The following is a 27,707-nucleotide window of genomic DNA, read 5'->3' on the forward strand; positions in this document are numbered from 1 at the left end:
GGAGAAATTCACATTTCCAATTAAGAAGGTTATTATCTTTTAAAAGTTGCAGTCACCCCAGTGCATCTTAAATAATTCTAGAAGAAAATGACTTCATTAATTAAATTGCAATCCCCTGTTATTTTAATGGATTTGCTTTTCTACAAAAACTGTCAAAATATTGACTTAACAGAAGAAAATCTATCAAACACAGCTTTGAGTTCATTTTTCTTTATTGTATCCCTCAAGGTTCTGCATTGTTTAAGTTGGTTCAGAAGATAAAATGGGTTTCAGAGATGTTAATGTGGTTACTGAGGCAGTTTTTTCTGTGCATTGTATGATGCCATTGTTGGGTAAGTCACACAATGTGCTCTGTGACCTCAGCACCAGTATCACCATGCAAATCCCCAAATCACATGCGTCATATTTAACATTAAAACCAAAATGGCAGCACAAAACAAATGTGGAAGAAATACAATAAAGTTAACATTAAAGTTGTGTTATGAGATTTTTTTGAGAAACCTAGTTCTTGTGTTTATTTAAACATTAATTATCTCTCGCAGTATATAAGAAACATTTTTTTTACAAGTAAAAGTTTTGCACTGGAACCGATGTAAATTGTATACTAGACTCAAGAAATTAAAAATCACTAAGTACTACTGTTAACCATCAACACTTTCATATAACATGTGGTCTTACAAAAAATGACAGGAGTGTTACCTAATTGTTTAATTCAACCAATAAGTGCTAACATATGAACTCTTTTGATATTAAATATCTGCAATGCAAAACCTTGTAAACAGTTTTGTGGCACAAACCATTTGAATGTATGAACCCAAATTTTCACCATCACACTGTGAAATAAATTTCAATTTTGTCACCTGGGTGGTAACCTGGCAGAATGATTGCCCACCAGTTGTAGATCCCATTTGATTTACATTCCACTATTTTTCATGGAACTAAAATCTTGTAGGTTCTACAGGGGGTGAGTGGTCTGCTCCACCAGGTTAAACCGACAGGTGACCAAATTGAAAATTACCCACCCACCACCACCACCTCACTCAGTGTCTCGTTGATACTAATCCTTCTAGTGTCCAATATCTTGTTCCAATAGTTCTTTCATTGATTCCGCAGTATGAATCATTTTATAAATCAACTTGTGAATCGTGTGGATTTTGCAATTCTTCTGTGCGTGAATCATGACAAAATAAAGGCTTATTTCTATAAACATACCAAAGTACATAGATTAGCAATTACAGGTTGTATTTGGCATCATCACCCTTTAGAAATTCCACATGCCTTAAAATGCATCAATGATTATTTTGCAGCATCATTGCTCATCCCTTTAACAACAAGTTCTCTGTTTAAATATGTAGCCCAGTACACTAAATTGAAAGTTCCAAATAAAACAGGGAACATTATCCTGGACATTCTGTCGATTTTGCTTACGCTGTTAAATGTTTTCTTGGCCTCCTGTGGCTTGGTCTCTGGTTTGGCCTCTTTTGGTTCTGCAGTTGCACTCTTTGCAATCGTTGGTAGTGCTGAGTCCTTGGTGATATTAGGTGCATAATTGGCAACTGCGACAGCATAAGCATTATTTTTCTTCATGATAGAAGCCTTGTCTTTCTTCTGTGGAAGTAAGTGAAAGCTATTCATTGATTTATTCATTATTTTTGTTGCAGAATCGGAGAACAACACTGCACAAGAGGCCGCTATTCAACACATCATGCCTATGCTGGTTCTTTGGAATGGCTATCCAATTAGTCCCATTCCTCTGGTTTTTTTTCCATTGTGCTACAAACTTTCCCCCTTCAAGTATTTATCAAATTTTCTTTTCAAAGTTATTATTGAATCTGGTTCCGCCACCCTTTTGGTCAGTGGATTCCAGATTATAACAACTTGCTGCATTAAATAAAGTTCCTCATGCCACCTGTATTTCTTTTGCCAATTACCCTGTTTGTTAAAATAAGCCTGATGAAGCAAAGGAAATGATGGGATCTTCTGCCTATTTTACTGGTGGTAAAACCATATTTTGAATTAAATAAAAATGTTAACAATATCAAAATACATTAATAAATTTAGAGATTTATTCACCTCACTGGGAGGGGTGATGCTCAGGCAGAGGGAAACCTAGGGGGTGCCACACCATGGATGTGCTCATGAATGGATGCTAACAGCAGGCTTAAAAAGAATGCCCTGAACTGTCACGGTCATTAGTGTGGAATGGGAAAGGAGGTACCACTTTCGGCCTTTGGGATCACTGATACTGGCATGTACATCAGTCAAAGATTGTCCTCTGACCTTCTGGCATGAAATGGCTTCTGAAGCATTGCCAGGCTCTTTACGCAGCAGGGGGCTTGTGTGATACTGTAAAACTTGTGTCCGTCTACAAAAATGGCCCCTAACTGAGATCTTAAAGGCCTTGATTGTATGCCCGCCTCCAGCAAGCAGGCTGCTGATTTCATTGACAGGAAACTTGGCCATGGGAAACTTGCCCAGGGGCAGGACTATGGTGGGGAGCACGCATCCCCCCACCACCGGCCTGCACCTCCCCCACCCCCCCAACCCCCGGACCGCCAAGCGAGTTTTCTGACAGTTTCTCAGCCCTTCCCAACCTTCATACCTACAAGTAAAGAGCCAGGAAAACTCCACCCTTAGGTCAGTAATTTAAAGAGATTAAATTCTAAGGAAGCTGAGAACTCAACATGAAGATAATTGTTGCATAATCCAAAATAGATATATAAATCGCTATCTTTTCTATAAATATATAAGCATATCTAAATATTTATTTAAGCATTTCTCTGTCACCTCTACTATGGTTTAATAAATTATCATGGAACGTACAGAATATACAGAAGACATCAGCTTTGTAATACAACATGAATATGTTAACACACCCAGTCTCAGAAAGAGGTAAGTAATAAATCCCATGTGCCAAATGGCTCCACAGGTGTGGAATGGCCATTCCTGCAATTTAATTGAGTGTTCCATTGATCTCTCATCAAAGTTCCAGCAGCAAATCGGGAAAATCCTGTAGAAACTCAGGACCTTTACTGAGATATGCAGTAACACCAGGCATTTATGAAGCACTGTACGGTATCTGATGCAACACAAATCATCTCCAGAGCATCAAATATAAATATACACAAAAAAGATTCAATATAGCCACTTTGTCTGACATCACATTGGTAAAAAGTTACATTTATCCATATTTAACAAGTATCCTCATTCATTCATGCAAAAAGGAAATTAAAAATTTAAAATGAAGGTTGCTTCATTACTTGTTAATAGTAAATATCTTCTTTTTAAGCTGCCCTCTCCAAGGTTATTTTGCCATTATAATCAATTCCTGAAAATGTTGCTCTGCACCTCGGTAGGAAAGTTCTTGCTGACTACAAAAATATTTCTTAAATCATATTTATCATATCATTACAGGTGTTTGTATTCCAAGTGTTTCATTATTGTATAGTTCTAATTTAAACTTCAAGATCTATTGCTGATTCTACATTGTTGCCTGGCCAGGAAAATGTTACTCTTGGAAGAGCCAATTCTTTCCTAAATCTGGATTTATTAATTGAATTCAAACTCCACCAGCTGCCATGGTGGGATTTGAACTCCTGTCCCAAAAAGCATTAGCCTGGGTCTCTGGATTACTAGTACAGTAATATTATCACTGCACCATCTTCTCGCCTCCCTTGTTGTTAAAAGGGATTATGCACTTGAACAAAATGTTTGTCGTTATAAGACTTGTGCTACAATTTTGCCTTTGGCATGCGGGCTCAGCAGGGAAAGGCGGGGGCGGTTGGGAAGCTGGCTGTTGCCTGAAGGCAATTTCACGCTGGCAGGTCAATTAAGGCCCACCCAGCGTGAAATGACAACGCTGCCTGTGAGGGCAGAGCTGGAGTGCGAGCCGGGCAAGCGCGACCATCACACATGTGTGCAAGTGCGGGCTTCATAATCTCCCTGAGGCACAGAGCTGCCTGAGGGAGTGGACTGATTTCAACAAAAAAAATTAAAGGTTTTATAAATGTTATGAAACAAGTCCCCTTATGTGACTCTGTCATGGGCATGTTAATGAAAAAATAAAGTTTTTATTTGATTTATATTTGCTTTGTAAATCTCATCCCACCTTTGGATGATGTTTCCAAAAAAAGTTTAAAGGCCGCTTGGCCTTTTCTTTTAATTAACTTTTTAATGGCCTTGATGGGCCTTTTAATTATCGGCGGGTGCGCTGCTGACTCCGGTGGGTGCCCACCGACCGAAATATCGCACGAGTGCGTGATGATGTCACACCTGACAGCCTCCTCAGTTCTCCTGGGGTCACCCACCCTGACTCCTAATCTAGCCCACCAGCCCAAACTGAAAATCTGATATTCGGGCAGCCATAGTTAGAAGTCGGGCTTGCAGAGTTGGGAATTCTCCGGATGAAAATCCAGTTCCAGATCTTGTAATCTTGCATACTTAACCCCAAAAGGTGAGAAGGTGACTTGTCCCTTCACATTCTCAGAAGTTGCTGTTTTAGACTTTCTTTAATATGTGTTTTTTTGAAAAAGTGGAATTAATTTTATTTGGCACTGCCAATGTTTCTTCCTAAAGCTGTCTTTTGTCTATGTACTCTGTAAATACACTGTCTGTCATACACATATCCACCAAACCTCAATTCTTTTGGAGGTGGGGAAGATACCGTTTTGAGAAGAAGATTGAAGCAAAATCTCAGGGTGGTTGACATTCAGCTGTGCCTCCTCTAATGCTTCCTGTGTCAGATTAATGCCTTCTGCATGATCAGAGTAAAAACCTTGTAGTCCTACAGGAGTTTATAATTGAGTGGAGCAATTTGACTGAGGCATTTGGCCTCATCACTTCATGAATTTAGTAGTTCTTAATTAGAATCCTTGGTATGTTTATACATCTATTGTTTAAAATAGATTAAAAATAAGGAGGTTGAAATTGATAATGGACAGTAGACAGAAAAGGAAATAGCAAATCAGCAACCCAGTTTACAATCCATACAACTTTCTTAATGGGAAAGAAAATCAGATGGGGTGTAAAACTGGTGACCAATTTTCCAATGCCTATTTTGTGTTGCAGCCCAAGACTTATATCTGCCCTAAACTTTCTAATAGCACACGTTAAACTTCTGACTTGCCTAGACTTAATTTACTCCTAAAACTAGAATACCATTGTACTTCTTTGGTACAGATCCTTGGGCACCAGCAGCTCTCTAACATCTTAGTCAAGTTATGTTCTTGCATGTGCATCTTGTCAATAAATGGTGGTCAGTATAAGGATCCTCATTACTGAGTCCGAACTGGTGACCCCAATGTTTCACTTTCCAAATGTAATTCACTGGAATTACACTGACTGGTGTCTGTCATTCCCCTCTCTCTCTCAGGGAGATATCTTTACACTGACTGGTTACAGTTCTATTGCCCACTGGCTTAGCAAACTGTGCATATTGAAACTGGCACCCTCCTAAACTATATTGCACTGAACTACACTGTATATTGAATTTATCCATTGAATCATGGAGGATGAACATGTTATGTCGTCATGGGATACACTTGAAGATTTGATTAAAGAAGCTGAAAGAACCTCTTACCTTATCATTCACAACACTTTTGCCATCCCAAGCCCAGCCTCTTTTCGTAAAATAATTTACTGTGGCAAATTCTATTAGTGCAGAGAACACAAAGGCATAGCAGACAGCAATAAACCAATCCATGGCAGTTGCATACGCAACTTTAGGAAGAGAGTTTCGAGCACTGATACTCAGAGTCGTCATTGTAAGCACTGTTGTAACTCCTAGAAAGATAAAGATCAGGAACAGAAAACCCATCATTTTATGCCAACAAACAACAAGATTTGTAGAGTACAAAATAAACTTTGAAAATGTTTAACCTAATTATTTTTGGACCAAGCAAAAACCAATGCCCAATGATCGCCAGACACAAAGTGAACACGGTTATTTCTTTTGTGACACTGAGGAAGTGCTTTTCTGCTGCATTGTGCCATTAAACACATTTTATTGTGATGCACATTTCAGATGACATTCTCTCCCAGTCCATTCAATATGTGGTGCTCTGTTGACAAGAAGCTGGAGGTTGCATCCACAAGGTGCCTGAGGTGTTATTTCTGCCTTTTTAATACATTTGAATTGCTATGACCTTTACAGTGATAAATACATTTTTCTGTCCAAGTGGGTACTAGTCACATATTAGTACAACATTATTTTTTTCTTATGAAAGGACTTTATCTACATATATGTGCCCTGATCGGTCCCAAAGCACCTTAATACATTTATTTATCATTAAAATTTAAATAGCTCCTTTTCTGTCTTAAAGGGGAAATGATAGTATATTTTTTAATTCCTGTACTTGGCCATTTCCATCTTGACTACTCATTGAAATTCCAGTGGACCAAGGCAAATGCTCACGAATTAAAGGATGAACATTTTTCTTCTATGGAGAATTTTTTCATTATCAATTACACATTTTTGAATGAGAGTTTTATTAGATTATCACAGGTTTAATTTTTTACACACCTTCATTTAAAATAATTCCTAGTGCTATTGCATGGCTCCTGAGGAGTGTGCAGAATGGATACTGGGTGAGCGCCTGTGGGGAATAAATGAGGGGAGTGGAGGGGATATGGAGTGGTCATGGAAATCTGAGAGGGTATGGGGGATGGGGGCATTTAAACAATGCTGAGAGCTGGGATGCTGTCTTCGAGAGCTAAGGTGGGCCTTCTAACCAACCCCCTCTGTATCCACATTCCTCCCGCTTTCCACTGCAGCTCACAAACTGTACCATGAACCTGAACCCTGTGTGAGAAAACAAAAATTACGGACAAAGTCACTTTGGTCGGGGGTGCACTTTGGAAACTGTAAAAGTGCAAGTCGTGTTTTCCTGAACCTACATGAAAATCCAGGCCAGTGAGTCAGAATCTGTGATTGCAATTGAATTGTAGCAATAAATTTTGACTTCCAGATTTCCCATCTCTATGATGCGCAGCAGGCATGATGCACATCCACATCCATATGATGCCATCCCAACTGTATACAAAAACACTGTAGAAATAGATATTTGAGGAGCCAGGAGATAGTTGTGATGGATACAGGGCCCAGGTTCGATAATGCAACACTGGAATTATTGCTGGATGCATGAGGGAACAGGAGAAACATAGGGCAGAATTTTCGGTTTGTCGTACGGGCACGGTGGGTGGGCCTGGGAGCGGCCAGGAAATGGGCCATACCCGCGATTGGCCCCCAACTGCAATTTCATGCTCACTGGTCAATTAATGGCCAGGCATTGTGAAAGGCATGCTGAAGGGCCCAGCGCTGCTGGGTGGGGGCAGGAGGGCAGGCACTGAAGTCAGCGCAGGCGCGGGGGTGTGCGGAATGAAAGTTCCCTGAAGGCAGAGAGCTGCCTCAGGGAGCTGAAGAATTTTAAAGCCAAAAATAAACATTATGAAATTACGAAAATATTCCACCCATTAGAATCACTCCATAGAACCACAGAACACTACAGCACAGAAAACAGGCCATTCGGCCCTTCTAGTCTGTGCCGAAATATTATTCCACTAGTCCCATTGACCTACACCTAGTCCATAACCCTCCAGACCTCTCCCATCCATGTATCTATCTAATTTATTCTTAAAACTTAAGAGTGAGCTTGCATTTACCACGTCAGATAGTAGCTCATTCCACACTCTCACCACTCTCTGAGTGAAGAAATTCCCCCTAATGTTCCCTCTAAACCTTTCCCCTTTCACCCTAAAGCCATGTCCTCTCATGTTTATTTCTCCTAATCTAAGTGGAAAGAGCCTACTTGTATTTACTCTGTCTATACCCCTCATAATTTTGTAAACTTCTATCATATCTCCCCTCATTCTTCTACGCTCCAAGGAATAAAGCCCTAACCTGTTTAATCTTTCCCTGTAACTCAACTCCTTAAGACCCGGCAACATCCTAGTAAATCTTCTCTGCACTCTCTCAATCTTACTGATATCCTTCCTGTAGTTAGGTGACCAGAACTGCACACAATACTCCAAAGTTGGCCTCACCAATGTCTTATACCTCACCATAACATCCCAACTCCTATACTCAATACTTTGATTTATGAAGGCCAGTATGCCAAAAGCTTTCTTTACAACCTTGTCTACCTGTGACGCCACTTTCAGGGATTTATGTATCTGAACTCCCAGATCCCTTTGTTCCTCCACATTCCTCAGTGCCCTACCATTTACTATGTATGTCCTACCTTGGTTTGACCTTCCAAAATGTAACACCTCATACTTTTCCACATTAAATTCCATCTGCCATTTTCTGGCCCATTTTTCCAGTTGGTCCAGATCTCTCTGCAAGCTTTGAAAGCCTTCCTCGCTGTCCACAATGCCTTCAATCTTAGCGTCATCAGCAAAGTTGCTGATCCAATTCACCACATTATCATCCAAATCATTGATATAGACAACAAACAACAATGGTCCCAGCACAGATCCCAGAGGCACACCACTAGTCACAGACCTCCAGTCTGAGAAGCAATCATCCACTACCACTCTCTGTCTTCTCCCACACAGCCAATTTCGAATCCAGTTTACAACCTCTCCATGGATACCAAGTGTCTGAACCTTCCGAACTAACCTCCCATGTGGGACCTTGTCAAAGACCTTACTAAAGTCCATGTAGACAACATTCACAGCCTTTCCTTCATCTACTTTCTTGGTAACCTCCTCGAAAAACTCTACAAGGTTCATTAAACATGACCTACCACGCACAAAGCCATGCTGACTCATCTGAAGATATTGCTGAAAAAATTCTGCCCAAACATTTTCTTAAAAGTAATTTCGGAAACTTCATCCCACCCTTGGGTGAGGTTTCCTCAAAAATCCAAAGGCCGTCTGGCCGATTTGCCCACCCGCCAACCGTAACGTTGGATGGGCAGTGAAAAATCCAGTCAATCACTACACTAATGGCTTTAATAGGCCTCTTAATTGTTGGTGGGTGCACTGCCGACTCTCGCATGCGCCCTCCAACCGAAATATCGCACGAGTGCGCGGTGATGTCAGGACACTCACCCAACGTCATCGCGCGCTATTTCACAGTCGGGCATGTCGGGTGCGTGCCCACATGCTGAGCAAAAAATCCTGCCAATACTCTTCCACAGCGATGGGAGGAAGCAATGCACCTCAATGCTATGGTTCCTTACTGCTGTCATGAGCCAAGTCTAAAGTGGGGTAAATCTTATTTCTTACAAGCTACTCCTTAAGTTCACTTCCTGAGTTGAGATCGTCTGGAATGCTGGACTGCTACTCTATAAATATATCATGACAACTCCCAGGAATCTTGCGCATAACTGTATGAAACTGTTTTTGTGGTTGCATTAACGTAAGGTCTGTATTACTATCCCTTGTGGTTTACAAAAGCCTTTGGTTTTTGTGCTAGTGTTCAGATTGCCATGAGGTGCCACTGCGGACATCCCCCACCTGTGTGGCTACTGGCTGCTGTCATCAAAAGAGAAATTTACATAAATATTCCTTTCAGGTGAAGCACTTCACTTGCATCTCCTTCAATCGCTGCTCCTGGGGGGACCAAACACAGACTGGGTGACCTCTTTGCTGAACACCTTCGGTCTGTCTGTAAGCATGACCCAGACTTTCCTGTCGCTTGCCATTTCAACACAGCATCCTGCTCTCATGCCCGCATGTCCGTCCTTGGCCTGCTGCAATGTTCCAATGAAGCCCAAAGCAAACTAGAGGAACAGCAACTCATCTTCCGATTAGGCACTTTACAGCCTTCCAGACTTGACATTAAGTTAGCAACTTCAAGCTATGAACTTCTCCTCTATCCTCCTTTTTAATCCCTTTTTTCTACATTCATTTTTATTTTTTATCCACTTATTTTACTTTTATTTTCACTCATTTATCCTTGGTTTATACCCTTTCTTATCCCCCTTCTATCTGATTTTCTATCCATTTTTCCCCACCACCGCTCCCTACCCCCACCCCATCCCCAAAAGAGCCATCTGTTACTTGTTCCATGTTGTTCTTTCACACAATGCTACCCTTGTTCTGCTATTATCACATTCTGCTTTCTTATCTTAATGCTGTTATCAGCACATTTTTTAGCCCATACCACTCTTATCCATGACATCTTTGTCAATCTCTCCTTTGCCTCCACCTATCACTGGTCTTCTATCCAGCTTCACCTGCCCCACCACCTGAAACAGTATAAATTTCATCACATTTCCACTTCTCTTCAGCTTTGAAAAAGGGTCATACGGACTCAAAATGTTAACTCTGTTTCCCTCTCTACAGATGCTGCTAGACCAGCTGAGTTTTTCCAGCATTTTCTGTTTTTGTTTCAAATTTCCAGTCCGCAGTATTTTGCTTTTACATAACTCAAGCCTTGAAAAAAAATCTATTTGTCATGGGCTTTATACATTTCTGTGCAGCTGACTACAACATTCTTGAGATGTCTTCAGCAGCACCCTAGAAAGAAGAAGCAAAAAAAGTGGCATTGTAACTTTCACAAGCACTGATGATGCTTGGCTACCAAGTCTAATAGATAGCAGGTCAACTTCCTGAAGGTTGCAAACACTCGCCACCACCTGATATGGTCCCTCAGCCTGTAGATGTGCTGCTCTTCTGATTGGTCAAGGAAGCTGATCCTCTGTCCATACACTCTGTTACATGGATAATACCATCTGTGACTTTGAAATCTCTCCTGTGCACCTTGCGCTTGTGCACTTCACTCCTGTGTGCCTCCCTTCTGCGCATACACTGATGCTATCACAGCACATTGTCGCTGCTGTAGTTAGCGATGTAGTTTCTAATGTAGTTTCAAACACATTCAATAAACCTCCCATTCCAATAGTCAATTTAAAAGCTTCCAAAGTTTAGAAAAAAGCTTTATGAGCACAGAACTCTCCGCCAAACATTTGCCGGAGGAACTGAAACACCAGCATTAATTAACGAGGTTTCACTCAGATGGGCCTATTACAAATTTAAATGCCCACCTGAACTGTAGTTCAATCTTGCCACCGAATCACTGGTTAGTTTCCCAAATGGCAGAAAACCCATGCTGAACAGGATGGCTAGAATTTAACAGTGCTCCAGGGGCAGGATTGTAGGTGGATCCATAAAATTGGGTGCCAAGGCAATGGCACCATGCCTGTTTCCTATCTGCCCCAGCTGCAATATTACCAGCAGCAGGGGAGGCATCAGGTGGCCTGCTCACCTGTGGGCCAATTGAGGCCCTTAAGTGGCCAATGACTTTTACCCATGGCACGGGAAGGCTGGCACGGAGTGTGGCAGCCCATCAGCAGAAACTTGGAAGACTGGTGATTGGGAAAGTGGGGATGCCTTCTTTTCTGGCCCCTGTGCCCATTGGAGGTTCCTACATGGTAATTCTTCCCTCCCACCCCAGTTTTGCCACCCACACCTCAACAATCCTGACAACCACCCCCCACCCCCCACCCCCTTGCCAGGCCTACCAGCCTGGCCCTGCTGGAACCCTGGGCTTACTTTAAAGTCCAGGCTCCTGGCGGCACTGCTGGAACAAGAGAGAAGCTGGCCCTTTTATTGAGCAGAGGCTCTCGGAAGCAGGTTTTCCTCTTGGAAAGGGGCAGAATGTCAGCCTTGAGACAATTAAAGGCTGGACGGCAGCTAAATGGCCACAGGGAAGGCAAGCTTGCCCCTGACTTTTTCCAGAAAAGAAGGCACCCCCACTTGCCCAGTCACCAGTCTTCCAAGTTTCCACTGGTCAGCTGCACACTCCGTGCAAGCCTTCAGGTGCTGTGGCTAAAAGTGATCTTTCATTGGCCACATAAGGGCTTCAATTGGCCCACAGGTGAGAAGGGGCATAAAATTTAGTCTGCTAAATTTAAAGCTAAGTAAAATTAAATTCGAAAAGACTTCGCTAATGCCTCTTGAAGATGTGAATTTCAGTAATAAAATTCACCCACCTGCACTAACTAAAGTCCCGACTTCAGCAAGTTGGTACTTGCAAACATTCAAACGTGTCTCATTAAATTCAGAAGTGTGTGTTGAGCCAGGTTGTGGTCATGATCTCAAACTCACTTTTCTAATTACCCACCCATCCCTAAACCACCCATTATTAGGAATTAAAATTCCCCCAAGGTGTCAGATGAGGGCATTGGGGGTATTCAAAATTTGGAGGAGATAGTTGCACAGTGGTAATGTCATTGGACTAGTAATCCAGAGACCCAGGTTAATGCTCTGGGGACACTGGTTCAAATCCCACAGCAAATGGTGGAACTTAAATTCAATAAATGAAATTTGGAATTGAAAGCTAGTCTCAGTAATGGTAACCATGAAACAATGGTTGTAAAAATCTATTTGATTAACAAATGTCCTTTAGGGAAGGAAATCTACCTTCCTTATCTGGTCTGGACTACATGTGATTCCAAACCCACAGCAATGCAGTTGACTCTTGAGTGGCCTAGCAAACCACTCAGTTCAATGGCAATTAGGGATGGGCAACAAATGGTGGCCTTGCTAGTGATACACACATCCCATGAAGGGATAATCTTAAAAAAAACACAAGATTCAGTTCTTCGACAGACAGGCAAATATCTTTAAAAATCCCATCAAACCACTTTCCTCATGTTTCAAAACATCATGACTGATTTATTTTCCATAAAGTCTGTGTCATATATCTTACTGTTACGGACATGCAAGGTGTGACACTCACAAATGGGTGAAACAATAGTTTAAATTAAGATTAAAATTGTATGATGTTGACATGAAACAATTAGAAAGCAAGGTGATATAACAATACCTTGGTCACAGACTATACAGCCTGTGATGGCCCTTTGAAAGAATTAATAAATTACTAATACTTCCGTGGTCTTTCTCCAAAGCCATGAAACTTTTTACATTACAAGTAGTTATTCAGTTCCCTTTTGAATATTACTATTGAATCTGCTTCCACTACTCTTTCAGGCAGTGTATAAAAATTATACTTCTCATCTTCCCTCTGGTGCTTTTGCCAACTAGTGTAGCTTAAATCCTTTGAATACCACTTCTTTTTGCCAGCTGGGACACTGCTTAATTAGAGTCATTGAGTCATAGAGGTCTACAGCACACAAAAAGGCCCTTTGGCCCATCGAGTCTGCGCCGGTCAAACAAGTATCTAACTATTCTAATCCCATTTTCCAGCACTAGGCCCATAGCCTTGTATACCATGGCATCGCAAGTGCACATCCAAATACTTCTTAAATGTTAAGAGGGTTTCTGCCTCTACCACCCTTTCAGACAGTGAGTTCCAGATTCTTACCACCCTCTGGGTGAAAAATTTCTTCCTCACATCCGCTGTAAACCTCCTGCCCCTTACCTTAAATCTATGCCCCCTGGTTATTGATCCCTCCACCAAGGGGGAAAGTTCCTTCCTGTCTTCACTTTGAAGATTTTTTATCTGAAGAGTTGTGAATGGAACTGAACACTGAATCAGTGAGCATCCATATTTCTGGCTTGACGATGCAGGGAAGGTCATTGATGAAGTATTGGCCGGTCATTCTGGAAATGCCATTGATTCAAATGGAAATGTATTAGGCAACTTATGTAAGGGATAGCAAATCCAGAGCTTGGATGGGAATTTTCATACCAACTGTGTTGTTTCTGTAAGGTTTGTATCTTTCAACATAAGTAGTAATATTTTTATTTTGTGTCAGTTGTTTGATATATTAACTAAGTAAATTTGCTTTAAGAGAGTGATAAGCAAACAATTGATAATATTAGGTTGCAGCAGAATGCAAAAAAAAAACTCAGATAGCACAGAGCAACTTGTATTTATGTAACACCTTTAACGTAGAAAAATGTGGCAAGGCACTTCACAGGAGTCAAAGTATCTGGACAGCAGGGGGTTAGGATGACAAGGGAGAATGCAAAGAGATTAGAAGTGACGTCAAAAAACAATTAGGAGGGCAAAGAGGAACTATTAAATTAAATTATCAAGGAATATAAAACAACACAATAAAATATTTTACAAAAATATAAGTTATAAAAAAGGAAAGTTGAGATGGGAAAAGGGTCACTTATTGATGGACTTGATAATATAGTCAATACTGAGGATGACTGCAACAAATTATAAGAAGATATTAATAAAGTTGCAGAATAAGCATATAATTGGCAAATGAATGTCAACATAGACAACTGTTAGGTATTACATTTTGGCAAGAAAATAAAGAGGTTGTACATTACTTGAGAAATTAGAATTTAAGTGGGATAGAGGAACAAAGGGATCTACAAGTACAAAAAATGCTAATAGTAGCAATAAAAGCAAATACTGCAGATGCTGGGAATCTGAAATAAAAACACAAAATGCTGGAAAAACTCAGTGGGCAAAATTTTGTCGTGGATGGGCGGGTGGGCCCCACTGACTCAGTGGCGGGCGGGCAGCCGAAACGGGCCCCGCTGCCATTTTAAGTGGCCCCGCCCAGTGGGCGGCCCGATGGGAAGGGCTATGCGCTTCCTGTGCGGGCAGGGGAGGATTCCCCAACCGCCAGAGTGCGCTCTTGTGCGCATGCACACGAAAGAGCACACATCTCCCTGAGGCAAAGTGCTGACAATGTCACACGAGATGGGACATGTTAATAAATATCACAGAAGCTTTATTAAAGTTTTTTAAACCCTGCCGGTGGATGAGGTTTCATGTTTTTTCAGCAGCTCGCTGGGGCTCCTGGCCTGCCCACCAACCTTAATGTTGGACAGGCAGGGCCTTTAATTGATTTAACCACCCTGCAATGGCCTCAATTGGCCATTGACAGGTTGGCGGGTGGATAGCTGATCGCGCTCTGCCCCCACTTTCCTGGATATTTAAATGGGGCAGGATGACATCGGGGGTTTCCCCTGACATCATCCCGCGTCATTTTACCATCGGCGAGCGGGTCCCGCCCCCAGCTCACCAACGGAAAAATTCTGCCCAGCAGGTCTGGCAGCATCTGTGGAGAGAGAAACAGGGTTAATGTTGAATCCAATATGACCCTTCTTCAGAACTGAAAGTAGCAACACAGATTAACAAAGTCATAGAAAATAAACCAAGCACCAGGGTTTATTTCTAAAGGGAGAGAATTGAAACGAATTGACAATACCAGAAATACAGGGGCAAACCTATCAGGAGAAGAAGAACAGATGGGTTTCTTTTACCTTCCAAAACAGTATGCTAGTGATGACTTAATAGAGATCTTTAAAATTATGAAAAGTTTTGACAGACAGAATGAACTGGATTTGCCACAGGCTTCAGGGCCCTGAGGTAGGGACTGAATTGGGGTCCTGAACCTGCACTGGCAGGCAGTGTGCCCACTGGTGCATTCTTCCAAGAGGTAGCTTCCTAACTGGCTGCTTTTACTATCCTATGAAGGACAAAAGACGGACTGTTGATGGCTCAATCAGAGGCTGACAGTTCTGGAGCTCTGGTAGCCCCTCCAGGAGAGGTAGGCGTTGCTCAAGCAGGTCAGGGACCATGAGAGTGCCACAACATGGAGGCACACTCAGAAGCATTTGTGGTTATTAAAAGTGGTGAGGGCTAAAGTTGGTAAACCCCTTTGAAGGGAGGGGGAAACTCTCCTGAGGAATTGTTTGGGCAGCTTTTGTCTCTTGTGGCCCCATCATTGAGGCATGGAGGCTCTGGCTCCAATGGTTCCTGCCCTGCTGCAGGGAGGCCACCTCCATTGGGCTGGCAGCCTCTGATGCAGATTGAGCAGATGATTGCAAACTGGTTTCACGCTGTTCTGAAACCAATCATGCCATACTGTCCTCTTATGCCACCGAACATGCCCGACGCCAGCGGACCCGGAAAGTCCCGGCCACAGGCTTTAGACTACCCAATATTTAATTGGATGAAATTTCTGCTCAGCCAGTACTCAATGTTGGATGAGCAGTATGGCACATTAGAGACAGTGGAGGAGTTGAGAGTGATAGTGGTAAGGTAGAGCTGAGTATTGCCAACGTACATGTGAAAATTGATGCTGTATCTTTGAATGTCACTGATGAAGGCAGCAAGTAGATAAGAGATAGGAGACAAATAATAGATTTTTGGGGACACCAGAGGGAACAGTGTGGGAGGAGGAAGAGAATCCATTTTAAGTCATAATCTGGCTAGATAGCTAAGAATGAAACCATGTGAGTGCAGACCCACCAAGTTGGATGACAATGGAGTGGCATTGGAGGAGCACGGTGTGGTCAACTGTGTCAAAGGCCGAAGCTAGGTTGAGAAAGATGTTGATGGCAGGTTTGAAAGAGGGGCAACAATACCTGAGGAGAGGGAACCATTAATAATATCAGCTAATGGGACCTAGAAAGAGAAGTTGGGTGATCAACAATTTGGCTGAAATAGATTAAGGGAGCAAGAGGAGGGTCAGGAATAGGTATAGCATTGATTCTGTTAGGTTGCAGCTGTATGTAATATCAGAAAACACACCCCAAGTCCTTGACTTTCTATGAACAACATGATCATAGAACCACTCATCTGAATTGAAATCCTGCAGCAATTGCAAAGCTCAAATACACAGTGTTTACAATTGTTCATGGCATAAAGATTACAATCATAGCTACAGTGAACCAATTTTGGAAAATAATTCCATATCGATTATGCCTGTTGAATTTTGTGTATGCATTTGAAGACTTTATGGGATCAAACTTTTTAAGTGGTTGAAGATGATGGAGAAATGGTTGGCATGCTTTGACAGTGCATCTGTTTATGTGTAATCCATGGTAATGCTAAAGTGGTCTGTGCGCCTGCTTGGCAAAAAACAGGCAAGCTGCTATTCATGTTCTACATTTGCAGTTCCACTAATATAGGAATAGGAAATCAGATATCATTTCTGAAAAGGAAGGTGCGCCATGGTTACCATTAATTTCATTCACTAAAATGGAAAACGGAAGAGATGCTGGACATGGAAATTTCGAGATCATCAGGAACTGGGACCTCATCTTTCCAACCAGTGACAAGAAAATATCCTGGCTCACAAAGTGCAACAATGGACAGAGGAAGCAGGACAGGCAAGTGCCAGAAGCAATGGGCAGAGTTTTTCTCTCGTCTGAAGGGCATGTGCCCGATCCAAACAAGTGTAAAATGACATGTGATGACGTCGGCCAAAAGTCCCGACATCAGCGTGCACTCGTGCAATATTATAGTCACTGGGTACGCGCGGGAGTCGGCAGCACTCCTGCTGACAATTAAGCAGTCTATTAAGGCCCTCAATCAATTAATTGAGCAGAATTTTTTGCTGCTCATCCAACCGTTCGGTTGGTGGCAGACAAAAAGGCGGCCTTTGCATTTTTAGCGAATACTCATCCTAGAGCAGGGTGAGGTTTCAACCAGTAATTTAAAAAAAAAACGTTTTACACTCCTATTTAACATGTTCCCGCTCATGTGACAAAGTCACAGAGCTGGGGACATTTTTCATGATTTTAAATATCTTTATTTTTATGGTTAAAAATCTTCAGCTCCCTGAGATAGCTGTGTGCCTCAGGGGGCTGTTACTGTGCGCACTCATGCACATGTGTTTACTTCAGAGCACGCACTCCTCCCACCCTGCCACTGCTACCCTGGCAGCGTGAGCGCTGCAGCGCGTGTTTCACACCGGTTGACCATTAAATGGCCAGCCAGCGGGACATCATGGTCAGGGCCCGATCACAGGCTTCGGCTGGCTGCGTGGCCACTCTCAGGCCCGCCCACTGTGCCCACCCAATGAGGGCAAAATTCTGCCCATTGTTTCCAAGGGACTGGCTGCGATGCAGAATAAATTTTAATAACCTGACAAGGGCTACCTAAAGTGAGATTCATAATTTGTATCTCCCATTATTCTCTGCTTAGCCCTGGCTACCTACAGCCTCAGCATTCACAGCCCTTCTCCAACATCTAGCCTATCCCCCTCACTTCCTACTACACTCCTGGACTGCTTCTCCGCTGCTCCTAACGCAACATATTGCACCTGCTTGTTTCCTGTCTGTGACCTTGTCACTCTGTTTTATCTTTAGCAGACAAGTAACACTATTCACCCTCAAAATCCTTAAAATATTGCATCAGAATAACTCTAATGCACTTTTTTTTGCAGAATTATCTGTCACGTAATAAGTGGGAACAGACAGCCACAGGAGGAGACCCAGCCATGGTGCCATGCCCCTTCAAGAAGAGACAGTCATAGACATTGTGCACAGAGGGTCTGTTAGGAGTGTGGATTCTGAAGAGGCTGTTTTTGGTGATTTGCCCTCTCTGCCTTCTCACTGAAGTCTCACCCTCACGCACTTTACACGAGAAAGTGTGGTTGCTCTTAGTAGTGACTTATCTGACTCTGCTTATTCTTGTCACTAACTACTAACTCTTTTCCTCTCTTACCATTTAGATCCTGAAACTCTGAAAGGTGCAGCCCATGGGAGGAAGAGGAGATATCCCTGCAGAGGATGCAGTGCCACTCAACTATATCCAAGCAAGTTGCAGCTGAAAGACTGGCGCCCTGTGTAGTTTACAGGCTAGTGAAGTCTGCACTTGGAGATTCACCAAGCACAACAGCCCAGGAGAAAGGGCAAGTGGATAAGGTGGCTCAGGAAGCCTGTCATTGGAGGAAAATATTGCATCCCTGCCCTGCAGCAGAAAGAGAAGCTGAAGACCTCAAGTACCCAGCCTAAAGAAGAGAACTGTTCTATGTAGCAGAAAATATCTAATTGCATGAGGCAGCCTGCCAGTTAATTTTGTTTCACGGCAGAGGTTTTTTTTTTACTCTTTTCATGGGGTTTACGTGTTGTGTGTATTTGTTATCCATCCCTAATTGCCCTTGAGAACCTGGTGATCAGCAGTCTTCTTGAACCACAGCAGTCCATCTCTAACTTATGTGGGGAATTTATGCACAACGTCCAGATCTTGCAGTCAACTATGTGAAATGAGTGGTCAGCTCCATAAACACTGTATTTAGCCCCACATTGGTGGAGCCTCAGGTGGCAGCATGACAGCTTTGATAAAAGCTAAAAGATCTTGATTGAGTTCCAATATTTTCTCTAGCAAACAAAGCATGGAGTACAATGTTGAATGGGGCTTTGAAAGCATATCTTAGCAGTTCCACACTTTTGTTTTTGTGCAGAACTGCAGGAGTGCTGAGTTGCAGCCTCATGACAATGGCAGTGGTAACATAGGAGAGGCACATCCTGATTGGATGATTATGTGCCTGTTCCCCTTCACTCTCTCAATAAGTGACCCTGCTGGTGCCAGCCCGCCAGCTGGACCCATCTGCCTCAGCTGCCCCCAATACACTGCAGCCTTAACCCACCAAGACGATCTTGGAGTCCTCAACAGAAATTCAGCAGTCTGCCATCATTCTTGCTAAATCCACTGAGGATGCACCTCATAGGAGCACGAGAATAGACTAAGCAAGCACACAAGACAGGCACTCGGACTTTGCATGTGTGATTTTTAGTTCTCTGTGTTCAGTATAAGCAAGTGTCAAATTAATTGTGATGAAGTATCTTTGTAAAGTGACTGTCAGTCTTGATATTTGTAGTCATGTGAGGACATAACATTGGATTATATACTGCGTTGCAGTCGTGAGGATTGGGCTGGATGAATGGAGGAATAGTTGCTGCATAAGGGAGGGGAAGGAATATTCATTAGAATCTCTTGTCAATGAGTTTCTTCCTGAGAGCTCTGACAGTATTGCTGTGCCTTGCTTTTCCTCTGCAGCCTTCACTTGCTAATCCAACTCTTACTGTTCATCACCATATTCCTCCACACATGCCTCCAGTGTTTGCTCCTTTGCCAAGGCAAAATTGTGCAGCATGAATCACGTGATGACAAATTGTTTCACGTGCTTAAGGCTATATTGAAGTGTGCCTCCAAATCTACTGAGGTATCAGAATCATTGCTTGAGGATCCCAATGGTCTGCTGAAATAACTCTGGTTCTGATATGATTCTAATTATCTGCATGCTCCATGTCTGTGCCTGAGTTCCTGATACGAGATATGAGACAGGTGTATATGAAATAGCCCTTGTCCCCAAAAGGTCAGCCTGATACCAGATAGCCTGGGTGGAAGATAGTGGGTTTTTAGGGCTGGTGCAGGATGAAAGCATCATGACTTCTGCTAGGACATCAGGCCAGATCTGCATAATTTGATGTCTAGTCGGAGATGAATTGCAAATTTAAGAAACAGAACTCATTTCTGTTGTAACGCCAAGTTTAGTCTCGTATTGGAGCAAAGAGCCACTTGTGTGCAGTTGCTGACCCCTTCCCACCCCACAAGCAACTCCTCCAACTGAGGAAATCCAGGAACTCTTGCAAAGCTCATCACATTTTCCTCCTGCTTGACAGCCCCCATTCCGAAGGTGATGAATTCCTGGCACCAAACCAACGGGGCATTGATCACCCGATGGATTGCAGTTTTCAATTTTCATAGTTTGAGAGATGTTACTGATATCACCTGGTGCATATTGGAAGGAGTCCATTGAATAAACATTCAGGGCCAGAGCCATTTTCAGAGCCACAGGCAGTGCTGTATGTCTCCTAGTGTTTGGTTACAATTTTGATTGAGTAGGTGGCAGAGCTCCGTCACTGCTTCTTTGGAGAACTGGAACCTCCTGATGCACTGCTCCTCTATAATCTGGTTCCTATACAAACCCATGGTGTCAGGGTTCCTTGAATATTCCCTTCTTTATCCTCTTGCAGCAGACTCCGCAGCCTTTTGTTTTCCCTTTTTGCTGTTGCTGCCTTTGCTCCTCATCTCATAATACCAATGACAAATCAAACAGAATACACAGGTTTCCACAGCCTTGGAAAGGCAATCATTTAACATGGGAATTCCCAAAAATCACACTTCAATCTCAGATTTGCGGAACAGTAACTAAATATATCAACAAAAATGAGTAAAACACTCTCCTGCCACCTAAGAAAATCAAGCAAAGATTTATCTACATGGAGGTAACCCTTAAAATCATGCATCCACAGCATGTTAAGATGATGACTTCCTGGTTAAGATCCAGAAAATCAGCAGATCCACACATAAATTTAGCAAATGGGTCATTGTTCAGATGTGAAATCTTCATTTTAATATTTTAATTAAAGCTGCAATTGTTTAAAAAAGTGGACTAATTATGATTCTATGATTTCATTGTGGCCCTGATATGCTTACCTCAAGCATTGACTGATGGAATGCTAAATTTGGCATTGGTGTATTTGTGATAATTTTGAACTGACTAAAGATTAAATAAACCAGATTTTGCTGTTAAAATACTAATGATTATGGTTATTTATGCATAAATGGTACATCAATTTCAACTGAAGGGCAGGTATGCAACAATTTGCTGAATGACTTGCGCCTCTTTGCCATTAGCTTCGCAAAAAGTGTCATTTTGCTTTCTGCCTCATTACTAGCATGCACTGAATGTTATGAAATTGCTGTAACTCTTTCGAGTACAAACCCGTTTCCATCTGTTTCAGATGAAGTTACATTGTTTCATAGTTTGCCATTGTGAGATTTGAACTCTTGATCTTCTGTTTGATATGACTGTGAGCTCTTGTAACTCTTTCAAGTACAAACACGTTTCCATCTGTTTCAGATGAAGTTACATTGTTTCATAGTTTGCCATTGTGAGATTTGAACTCTTGATGCATTTTATTGCATGCAAACAACTAGACAGTGTTTAAGGTAAGATTTTAACTCACTCAAACACATTCATTGTTTCATAGTTTGCCATTGTGAGATTTGAACTCTTGACTTTGGGGTTACAAACCCAGTACCATAACCACTTGGCTATTTAGGCCAAGCATGAAATTGCTATATTTGCATAGATACAAACTAAGCCCAACACAGATATTTAAGGCTGGTAATTACTAGCATAAGAAGCCTTTTAAAGACTTAAGTGTGAATGATTGCCAATCAGCCTTTTTAGCAGCAAATATTAACTATTAAAATGTTGAGTCTCATTCCTCCAGATTGCTTTAGGAGAAATTTAAAATATCAAATTTAAAAAAAAAAACCTGACATTTCCTTTTTCTTTATTCTCTTTTCATCTAAACTTTATTTTGTTTAATCTGTCACGGAATGTGAGTATCACTGGCTAGGCCAGCATTTATTGCTCATCCCTAATTGCCCTTGAGAAGCTGGTAGGGAGCTGCCTTTATGAACTGCTACAGTCCACAATACTGTTAGGAAGGGAGTTCGATGATTTTGATTCAGTGACACTGAAGGAAGAGTGAAATATTTCCAAATCAGGCAGGTGTGTGACTTGGAGAGGACCTTGCAGGTGATGGTGATCCCATGCTTCTGCTGCCCTTGTCCTTCCAGGTGGCAGAGGTTGCGAATTTCAAAGGAGCTGTTGTAGGAAACTTAGGGAGTTGCTGCATCTTGTAGATGGTGCATACTGCTGCCACTGTGCCAGTTGTGGAGGCAGTGAATATTAAAGTTGCTGGATGAGGTTCCAATCAAGTGGGCTGCTTTGGCCTGGATGTTTGTCAAGCCACTTGAGTGTTATTGGAGCAGTACTCATGCAGGCAAGTGGAGAGTATTCCATCACACTCCTGACTTGTGCCTTGTAGATGGTGGACAAGCTTTAGGGAGTCAGAAGGTGAGCTACTCTCTGCAGAATTCTCAGCCTCTGACCTGCTCTTGTAGACAGAGTATTTAAATGGGTGATCCAGTTAAGTTACTGGTCAATCGTAACCTGCAGTATGTTGATCGTGGTGCAGTGGCATCCTGAGGCTGTGTTGATTGGTCTCCAACAATCTCCGCCATCTTCTGTTGTGCTAGGTGTGACTCCAACCAATGGAGATTTCCCCCCCTAACTACCATTGTCTTCCTTGATACCACACTTGGCCAAACACTGCCTTGATGTCCAGGGTAGTCATTCTCACCTCATGTTGGGAGTTCAGCTCTTTTGCCCATGTTTGATCTAATGCTTAATGAGGTCAGGAGCTGAGTGACCCTTGCAGAACCCAAACTGAGCATCACTGAGCAGGTTGTTGTTGGGTAAGTGCCACTTGATTGCACTTTTGACGACACCTTCCATCACTTTGCTGATTAATGAGGGTAGAATAATAGAGCAGTAATTGGCTAGATTCCATTTGTCCTGCTTTTCGTGGACAGGACAAACCTGGAAAGTTTTCCACATTGCCGAGTAGATGCCAGTGTTGTAGCTGTATTGGAATAGGTTGGCTCGGTGCCATGGCTAGTTCTGCTACACAAATCTTCTTCAATACCACTGCAGGGTTATTGTTAGGGTTCATAACCTTTGCTATATCCAATGCCTTTGGCCATTTCTTGATATCATGTGGAGCGAATCAAATTGGCTGAAGACTGGCATCTGTGATGTTGCGAACCTCAGGAGGAGGCCGAGATGGATCAGCCACTTGGCATTTTTGGCTGAAGATGGTTGCAAATGCTTCAGCTTGCTTTTTGCATTGATGCGCTGCGCTACGCTATCATTGAAGATGGGAATATTTGTGGAGACTCCTCCTCCAGTTCATTTTTAATTGTCCACCACAATTCAAGAAAGGAAGTGGCAGGACTGCAGAACTTTTATCTGATCCTGTGGGATCACTTAGCTTTGTCTCTGCCTTTGCTGTTTAGCATGCACATAGTCATGTGTTGTAGCTTCATCAGATTGACACCTAATTTTTAGATATACTTGGTGCTGCTCCTGGCATGCTCTCTTGCATCCCTTATTAAATCAAGGTTGATCCGCTGGCTTGATGGTAATTGTAGAATGGGGGATATGTCAGGCCATAAGGTTACAGATTGTGAATGAATACAATTCTGCTGCTGCTGGTAGCCCATAGCATCTTTGAGCTGCTATATCTGTAGTGAGTCTATCCCATTTAGCACGGCGTAGTGCCATACTTCTCTTTATCTCTTTCTTATTTGACACTGAATTCACTCTTTTTAATTCACTCTCCTTTTCTGTCCTTGCTATGTTTCTTTCTCAATCCTTAAATCTCATTGGTTAAGGAGGTATTTCATTGGTTGCTTTGCACATTCAGGACCCTGTTTCCCTCATTGGGTGGTTGTATCAGCTCACACTTTCAGCAACTTAGCAGGCAAACCTTCTTTGAGCTAAAGGGTGCAAGGGCAGGTCTAACAGATGGAAGATGCCATTAGATGCTCTGTTACAGCAAAATCTGCTCCAATAAAAAAGACGTTGTGCAAGGAGAATGTTGGGGAAAAAAGAATCAGAGAGCAATGGCAGAAGTTGGAAGACATACTGGAGTAAAGTGATGCAGGAACTCCAGGACCAGCAAGGGGAACAGGCTATCAGCTGCTCAGAATAGTGGAAGAATCTCTTATTCCTTGTGATAAGGACAGATGAAGACCATTCAGCACATCCAGCTTGCCTTTCCATTGTAGCACATATCCCACCTTCAGGATCATAAATGCCTTGAGAATAATTTCATATTTTTTGCCACCACTATTGCACCCAGATGGTCATTAATCATTTTTTTCCATGAAACAGTGCTTCCTGACATCAATCCTGAACTTGTTCTGAACTAATGTATTGCTGTCACATTCAATTTCATTTCAAGTTTTTTATTGAGTTATCTTCAAGCTGATAAAGGAGGCGCTCCAGTACACTTCATGTGGGGAGATAATATTTTGTCTTGCTGTGCAAAAATAATCTCCTTCAAATTTTCTTATTAGAAAGTAACATATTCCTTGCATTTCTGTCACTTCTTTTCCCTAGGTTTATTTCCATTCTTAAAGTATACTATTATATTTCACTATATGTGTCAAGCCAACATGTACGTGTGTGAATAACATTTCACAATTGTTATTAGAGCATAATGATAATTACTTGGAGCAGCTGTTCTTTTTGGTATGCACTTACAAAATCTTTAGGCTTAATCTCATTTGATTTAAACAAAATACAAATAATGAATATTCCATGTGTTCCACAGTAATAGCTTTAAGAAGTATGTAAATTAAATTTTTAAACAGATCTGAATTTACCATTGAACTAAAACAAGAAATGCCTATTTTAATCTCAGAATATTAAAATCAATGCTGTTTGTTGCCAAAAAAAGCACTTACTGCATATATCTGGCTGCTTCTGGCCTGAATTATTTGCTCACTGGGCGCATGCGATCGGTGGGCCCAAGAGTGTATGAGAAATGGGCCCCCAACCGCGATTGACACCCGATCACGATTTCACGCTGGCTGGCCAATTAACGGCCAGCCAGTGTGAAATGCGCACCGAGAAAAGCTTGGTACTGCCGGTGGGGGTGGGAAGATGGCAGGTGCCGATGTCACCACGGGTGTTGGTGAGCGCTTCCAATGAGCAGGCAGCTGCCTCAGGGAGCTGCAGATCTCCACTGAATAAATGAAACAACAAAAATGCTGCAAAATATGTCCATGCAGCACAATCAAGCTCCTGAAAGCAAACCTCATTAAAAAACAGTCCCTGTGTATCTCTTTTTATTTTATTTCCCCACAGAGATTTCATCTCATCCTGGATCGAGGTTTGAGCAAAAATGTAAAGGCCGCCTGACCGGTTGGCCCATCCGCCAACCGTAAGAGTGGACAGGCCACGAAAAATCGCTTTCAATTGCCTCCTTAATGGGCTTAATTGCCTGCATAACTGTTGGCGGGGGTGCTTCTGATTGCCACGTGCACCTGCCAAGCGAGATATCACGTGAGTGTGCAATGACGTCGGGAAGCTCGCCCGATGTCATCTCACGCTATATCGTGGCCGGATGAGTTGGGGGCACTCCCACCCACGAGACTTAAAATTATGGTCTCTGTGTATATTCAGAATTTAGGAATGTTTCAAGTTGGAACAAAAGAAGTAACTGAAATTCATGGAAAAAATTTTCCCCTGTCGGGGGGAAGTGCAGGAGCGGGCATGGGCAGGTGCGCCTCCAATTAGTGCCCCCAATTGGGAGCACGCTGCCATTTTACATGGGCAGACCAATTAAGGACCGCCCAGCGTGATGTCCTCCAGGAAGCGCATTGCACTCCCTGTGCGAGTGGGGGGGGTGGGGGTGGTGGGATTCCCTCAGCCGAGAACATGTGCACGAAAGAACGCATTGGTCTTCCTGAGGCTAAATGCTGCCTCAGGGAGATCGGCTCCAAATTTAAAAATGTTAAACACATGATAGCAAGATTTCCCTGACATGTCCCCTCATATGACATTGTCACATGAGTTGGGACGTGTCCATCACTTTTACTGAAGCCTTTATTAAATATTTAAAATCCCTCATGAAACCTCATCCTGCCCGTGAATGAGGTTTCATGATTTTTCTTAAGCCTCAGAGGGCTCCCAGCCTGCCCACCAACCCTAAGGTTGGACAAGCAGGTCCCTTAATGATATTAATTGCTTTTTAAATGGCCTCAATAGGCCGTTGACAGGTTGGCGGGCGCACAGCTGATTCGGCTGCGTCCCCGCCGACCTGAAAATGGAAATGACGCGGGGTGACATCGGGAGTTCCACCCGTCGCCATCCCGTGTCATTTTATGTGTCGGCAAACAGACCCTACCCCCGCTCACCGACCGGAAGATCCTCTCCCATATTTCTATCTTACCTAGATAAACAAACTATCATACTTACTGGCAAAATGTAGTAAATATAATTGGGAAACTTCATGAAGGGTTAACTACCCTGTGTAAAACTAATCTTCATGACTGAACAAGGGGGTAAATTTTCAACTGGGCTGTAATATGGCAGAGTGGAATACAGCTGATTTTCACTCCATTGATTTCAATAGAATAGGAATCAGGTTGATTTTTACAATGGGCAGGTGATATGATCTGCCCATGTAGCGAAGACAAAAATTCCTTATTTCATGATGATTGTCACATTATGATGATGTTCAATAACGTATCTATTCTCACTAGCACTGTTCACAAAGAGACACTGCATGTCCCACATTAAGCCGTGAATTTTTGCGCAGATGGAGAGGTTCTCCATCTTGGCAAAAATAGCAGTGGGCGCATGAATCTAGAAGTCCTGCCTCCAAATCTAGCCCTGACATTTTTGTAGGGGCTGGGCGGAGCAGGTAGAATGGGGGCAGCTTGTAATTTGCACTTCTATGGGATTTGATCATTAGCTCTAGGTGCTCATAAGTCTCTGAGGTGGGACTACATTGTATGCTCAAGTTTGTATTGGAATTTGAATCCACAATTTTTTTCCTCAGGCAAATGCTACCAACTGAGCCAGGCTCTAATTTGATTTAGATGGTGGAACTGAAATAATATCCATGATATCATAATATTAGCTTTTGTTTTTTTGCAGAGTTGTGAAAAAGGGAAGTATTGAAGTTCTACATGTTGGAATTCCAACAAATTACAGCACACGTTAGTAGGCTATGGTTTGATCCCAAAATAACTCACTAACTAACAGGGCAGGATTTTCTGCCTGTCGGGCGGTTGAGCCCAGCCCAATCTCCCATGGGCGGGGAACCGATCCCTGATGGAGAAGTGAGCCCCGCTGCCATTTTAAGTGGGTGGACCAATTAAGGCCCCCCCAACGTGACGCCGACCGGGAAGCGCTGTATGGGCAGGGGGGATTCCCCAAATGTGACAGTGCGCTCTTTCACGCATGTGCATGAAAGAGCGCACATCTCCCTGCCTCAGGGAGATCACTCACAGCTTTATAATCTTTAAAAATAGAAAAATAAAAAAAATCCTTAACAAGAGATGGAACATGTTAATAAATTTCACTGAAACTTTAATAAACTTTTTTAAACCCTACATGAAAGCTTATCCTGCTGGTGGATGAGGCTTCATGTTTTTTCTA

General features: G+C 42.5%; 1 protein-coding gene across 1 annotated transcript in view; it reads right to left on the reverse strand.

Annotated features, from left to right (window-relative positions):
* Positions 1–1,138: 1,138 nt before the first annotated feature.
* gabra2a (gamma-aminobutyric acid type A receptor subunit alpha2a) overlaps positions 1,139–27,707 on the reverse strand; it is a 365,339-nt gene continuing 338,770 nt past the window's right edge. Inside the window, exons 9-11 of the mRNA XM_041183039.1 lie at positions 5,579–5,781; positions 4,775–4,783; positions 1,139–1,608 (exon numbers count right to left, since the gene is read on the reverse strand). Of these exons, the coding sequence (XP_041038973.1) occupies positions 1,297–1,608; positions 4,775–4,783; positions 5,579–5,781 (524 nt within the window). The 3' untranslated portion in view covers positions 1,139–1,296. The remainder of the gene's footprint in view (positions 1,609–4,774; positions 4,784–5,578; positions 5,782–27,707) is intronic.

This window comes from Carcharodon carcharias, chromosome 1, assembly GCF_017639515.1.
Source record: "Carcharodon carcharias isolate sCarCar2 chromosome 1, sCarCar2.pri, whole genome shotgun sequence".
NCBI classification, from domain to species: Eukaryota; Metazoa; Chordata; class Chondrichthyes; order Lamniformes; family Lamnidae; genus Carcharodon; species Carcharodon carcharias.